We start from the raw sequence: 5,824 nt of genomic DNA, 5'->3' as shown, positions 1-5,824 counted from the left end.
CTGTTGGCAAGGCAACCAGTTCAAAGCGGTGGACCACAGGCACAGGAATGGACCAGTACCTCAGAGACCACTGAGTTTGTACAGCGATGGGGGGCAGGAGGGGGCTAACACACACAAACACTCTCTCACTCTCTCTCTCTCTCTCTCTCCCTCGCAGAGTGAATACCAATCACCTACTTATTCATGCACTTCAGGTTCCGTGCACCTTCAGCCTACAACTCGTCCTCACATCACATCCTCCTCTAGTAACTGAGGGTAAACGGTGTCAGTGACTTTGTTTCATCATTACGCTGGATGCAGCTGGCAGCCACAGACAGGCAGCTATATTGTGGCCCCTGCAGCAGAAGAACTGGGTGCTCTGCAGCCCCAAGCACCAGCACACTGACCCACATCTCTCCATCTCAGCAGGCTTCTTCCAAAATACATACCCACCTCTGGAGGCTGGTTTGGTACCAGCATACGAGGGGGAAAATTATACGTCACCAGTCATGTGTGTGTGAGAGAGAGAGAGAGTGTGAGTGAGATAGAGGCGGATTGAAAAGGAGAGAGATCAATGTTTTTGCCTCCTAGGTGATTAGAAAGCATGGAGGAAATGATCACTTCCAGAACTCATTACAAAAAGGCTTTAAGGCATTATAGGGTTAAGATTAGAATTAGAGTTAGGTTTAGTCAAGGTGAAGGCTGTGATTGTAGTTCTGAAGGTTAGGTTTAGTGTTAAGGGTTAAGTTATGATTGTAAGTGTAATCAAGTGTCCTCATAAAGTAGCCTATAACAGCATATGGATGTGTATGTGCCTGTGTGTGTGCGTGCTTGTAAGGGAAAGTTCTCATATATACAGTATATAGCCCATTTCATGAATTTCAAGAAGGTCATCATCAAAAATCTTCTCTCATCAACTCTATTTTTATATTCCGGCAACTTCTTCCCTTAAAATCAATTATGCTAAATCTGAATATTGATTTGAGACGCATAATGAGTCGACAAATTCATTGATTTGATATAAAAGGTGGAACTATGTGCATTTTGTCATGATAATTCTACCGCAATATAAGGACCTACAAGGACCTTGAGTCCTTCTAATGTCCGGATGCGCAACATCGATTGGGATGTACAACCACCTGTACCCCTTTCTATTTTGTTTCGCAAGTTTCTCAATTATAAGTGATAGCTACTGCTACAACGTGCAGAAAATACTTAAACTCTCGTGGAATAACCACAATAACACTAGATTATCAGCAAATTATCGCTAATCCAATCAGACCTTCAATAACCGTTTGCCCTTGAGCAAGACATGGCCAAAGTTCAACGGCAAGTAGACACACATAGGATTTGACACTTAGAGAAGGAAAAGAGAGTATGATCCATCTTGTCAGTACGCAGCATACTTACGGTTTTCCCTCGGGCAGCTTTGCTCCTCTTTTTTCTTCTCTCCTCCTCAGGTTATGGATCCAAAATCGTCAGCTGTGTCCCTCCATTGCGCCTTGGTGGAATAATGACTGAAAAAAAGGATACACAGCTACAGGTTGCAGCACCCCCTCGATCGGGGACCTGGTCGGGCAGCGGATCCCTCCTGAGGATCACACTTGACTCCACCGAAGGGAATTCTCAGTAGATCCCAATTAATGGCCTGTTGCTGGTGCGCAATCCACACAACGTCGCGCCAAAGTTGTCAACACAGCGCGCAATTACCGGCTTTGCGCCTGCAGACCAGAGCAGACAGCAGCTGGCTGGCTTTGGAGACCAGGAGCGACAACAGCCAGCCGTCTGAGAGTGCGGCTGCATGGATTTTGGGCATAGAAACTCTATAATAAGATGCTACAGTCCCCCCGTCGGCTCGAGTTGTGGTGGGCGGGAGACAGCAGGGTACCGGGTCCGTGATGCAATGCGGGTACCGTCAGTGCCATGGCCCCCCGTTTTCTCCTTGTGTGCAGAAATCCAGGCGCTCCGGTCATTATCTGCGGAGCCGCGGCGCACATTCGTCTTAATTAACGGCGGTCGGGATTTTCTGCAGAGATATTAGGACGCGTGGAGAGAAACAAAGAACATGTGTGTAGTGTCCATAGTCAGCCAGTCTCTCTCTCTCTCTCTCTCTCTCTCTCTCTCTCTCTTTCTCTCTCACTCTCTCTGTCTTATCTCTTTCTCTCTCCCACTCCCTCTGTATGTGACATCGACGACACACACACACACACACACACACACACACACACACACACACACACACACACACACACACACACACATACAGAGAGAGAGAGAGAGAGAGATAGAGAGAGAGAGACACACACTTCAGTTAATTTTAGGTGTCATGCGTCTTGATCATAGCGCACATGGATAGATTGGGCATAAATAAGAGGGGGGGGGGGGCTCAATCAGTGTCCGAGGTGGTTGTTTTATGACTGTGAGACGGGGTGAGCACGTGTGTCTGAAATGAGAATAAATGGTGCATTCCCCCATGTTTTCTCTTGCCCGTGGCTTTGACAGCTATTACATTTTTCACCCCGCACCCCCCCGGCTGGAATTGAATTGGAGCGTCACCGCATCTCGCAGCTGCGGCCCCCGGGCATTACAACCCGATAGATGATTGTATCCGGGGTGAAGAACACTTGTTCACTTCTCCTCCTGAGAAATAAATACAGCGAGCCTGGCTATAAAACGATCCCGGGATACCTAATCAGGGTGACAATGATTTCACCTTGTCCTCCGTGCGAAGACGGATAGGCCTGTTATAACACATGGAGGGTAACATACCCACATTGAACTGTAAAAATGGTCACAACTAAAGTTATAGAAACAAAAAATATCAGTTTGGAGATTTTCTTATTAAAAGGATGGGGCTTTTGGCCCCAGGGAGAACAGCCAGATAGTCTGGCTTGTGCCTGTATGGTCGATACCTGGACGAATATGCCATATGCCTTGAGGATATTTATTGATATAAACCTTTGATATAGAAAGATGCTTGTGGGTCTATCTGAAATCCAATCAATTAACACGCTTTTGTAAGTTGTGTACGTGCATTATGTCAGATAGAGAGAAGTAATCACACAGAGAGAGAGAGAGAGAGAGAGAGAGAAGGGGGGTACGTGTGTCGTTCCCATCAGTTTTGTGAATTAGCCTATATGAACCCAAGCTGATAACTCTATTGGCCAAATGAAACCTTGACAAAAAAGTAAACAGCTTCCAGTAGTAGGCTATTCAACGACTGGATTCAGCGTCAGCTGTGTAAATCGAGTCTTTCACAATAATAAATCATTAACCGGTTACTCAGCATGCTGTCCCCTGAAGCCAGCAAAATAGCCCTGCTAATATCAATGAAATGCCATTTTCAGTCAATAACATTTTGTTATGTGGCGCAGCAGGGAAGTTGGAGCGCGCCTCCTGCTCTCCGGTCAGATAACACTCGCACTTCCCACTGCTGAATGAGAAGGTGGGAAATCAAGTGGTGAGAAGACAAAAAGGACACACAGCTTCTCTTTATGAGAGAAAAACACCACAGTGGACATAGGCTGTTTTCCATCTGTTACTTTTCTTAATGGAACAAATGTATACCCATCGGGAACGGCCAAGCGGGGCATGGCTTTAAGCAGTGAGTAATGGGCAGAAACTTCAAAGTTTTACTCTTATGATGATTTCATTGTAACTGAAACAAGTTGGCTTATGGCACCACAGTTTCAAGAGGTTGTGTGTGTGTGTGTGTGTGTGTGTGTGTGTGTGTGTGTGTGTGTGTGTGTGTGTGTGTGTGTGTTGTCCAGGACTTCTGCTGCTCTGCATGGTAGCCTCTGAGGTGTGGGATGCTGAGACCAGACCCATAGACTTTGTGTGTAATAGAGAGTCCAGGTGGGCTATGAACATTGTGGCAGATCTGGAGACGGCACTGGTGAGGCCCGCTGACAAGACTGTTGAAAGATAAACCTTCTCTGTACTTGTCTGTCTCTCTGTTCTCCTGCTGATCTGTCAGTCTGCCAGAGTGATGTATCTGTTCCCCCTGTAGTCACCTGTCTGTCTGTCTGTCTGTCTGTCTGTCTGTCTGTCTGTCTCTTTGCCCACCTGTTTGTCTGTCTCCTATCGCCTCCCCGCAGAGAGACTGTGATGGTTTGACGACTCTCTCCTCACCCGTTCAGCTCCCCTGCATCAAGGTTCACAAAGCATCTTGGGAAAACAAATCAGTATGTGTTCACATATTTGAGTCCAAAGTCATCTACCACAATGGCTTATTAATGTTAATTTTAGTGTCTAGTCTAGTCTTGTTTATTTATATAGCCCTTTATCACAGTCACATATACCATACATATATACACCACATACATATATATACATCATATACATGCTATGAGGTCATTCATATACATTGTTTACTACACCATTTACATACTACACATCATATACTACATACTACATTATTTTAGTGTCTTATCTTGTGTTTAATGATTCCTTCTGAAACCGATTACATTTCTCTGTGTTCTGTCTTTCTTTTCCTCTGTGTGTGTGTGTGTGTGTGTGTGTGTGTGTTGCCACAGCATCAGGAGAAGAGAGGAGACATAATCGCATCGTTGGGGCTTCTCATTGAAGGCGTAAAGGTTGCCGGGGCCCTGAGCCAGCCGGGATGTGCCTCCTCTCTGCTTCAAAGACTGGAGCACAGCATCAGCAACTACCTGCACATCCTCATACACCTAGAGCTGAGCGTAAGAGCCTGTCATGGTGTTGATTTGCATGCATTTATGCCAACAAGCACACAGGCGCATGTGGCCCTGGTCTCAAGTCTGTCCGTCTTATTCTTTTCCACTCATCACGACTCACAACGCCACATGAATTCATCAGTGTGATAACGAAAGATCACACGCAGTAAGTGAGGACTTGTTGATGTGCTTCTCTCTGGTCTGCATCTGATATGGAGACACTATCAGTTTCCAAAGGCGCAGAAGAATCCCAGTTTCCCGTAAATCCATTGCTTTCTGTCTGTTATATCTCTGCCTGGTAGCAACGGCCTAATTGTGTGACCCCCACGCCTTCCTTCCTCAGGACAAGTAGAAGATTAGGAGAGCATGCTTAGCCGTTGAGACAGCCGTTAACCCCTTACGTCATGAAAGTCACACACAGAGTGCAAGATGGATGTTCTGTTTGGAGTGCAGAATCTGTGTCTTACGTAATATCCGCAAATCTTCGGACTTAACATTGGCAAGAATCAGTTTTTAACAGTACTTTGGCCTTTACTGTTACTCTCCATCTGCAAATAGTGACATTTTTGTGAGTGGGGTGTTATCTTCTACCCTCCTTTGCCCTTTCATTTCTAGCCTCCTCTCCTCTCTTTTGTTCTATTTATTTTCTTTCTTTTACTCTTTTGCTATTTTTTATATTTTACTCTTTTATTCTTTTTTATATTTTACTCTTTCGCCATTTTTTTTTTACCACCATTCTGACCACTTTTCCCTCTTTGTATTTTCTGTGTGTACCAGCAGGGGCCAGTGGAGAGTCCAGTGTTGTCCTGTGTTCCTCAAAGCACCCAGAGTCTCAGTTCAGTCCTGTGGACCTACAGCCGACTGATCTCTGGCAAACTGGAGTGGCTTGTGGTGAATCTGGCAGACAAATGCACTCCCCAGTGACAAAAGAACAACTTCATGCTCTTCAAATATAGGGGGATAAGTTCAACTCCATGGCTGTCCCAGGTCAATTAAAACAGAATGATACTCCACCTGGGAGAAATAGCAGAAGTGATCAGAATTTACACTTTGGTATTTTACCTTTCACAAAAGCCCTTTTTGTTAGCAGGCTGCCTTTGTATCCTGTGAGGTGTCCAAAGACTAAAGAGTCACTCAGTGGAAGAGGCCTT

General features: G+C 45.4%; 1 protein-coding gene across 1 annotated transcript; it reads left to right on the top strand.

Annotated features, from left to right (window-relative positions):
* Positions 1-2,732: 2,732 nt before the first annotated feature.
* On the top strand, positions 2,733-5,597 carry thpo (thrombopoietin). The gene is given in 6 exon segments (XM_071533999.1): positions 2,733-2,739; positions 3,425-3,583; positions 3,750-3,874; positions 4,077-4,163; positions 4,515-4,679; positions 5,454-5,597. Coding segments are annotated over 6 exon segments (687 nt in total).
* The last annotated feature ends 227 nt before the right edge of the window (positions 5,598-5,824 follow it).

Source organism: Centroberyx affinis, unplaced genomic scaffold, assembly GCF_046629955.1.
Source record: "Centroberyx affinis isolate AG114_WGS23_722 - 3 ecotype Tasmania unplaced genomic scaffold, CSIRO-AGI_Caff_v1 ptg002475l_1, whole genome shotgun sequence".
Classification (NCBI taxonomy): domain Eukaryota; kingdom Metazoa; phylum Chordata; class Actinopteri; order Beryciformes; family Berycidae; genus Centroberyx; species Centroberyx affinis.
Note: the sequence above shows the minus strand (reverse complement) of the source record. Positions and strands in the feature narration are given on the sequence as shown.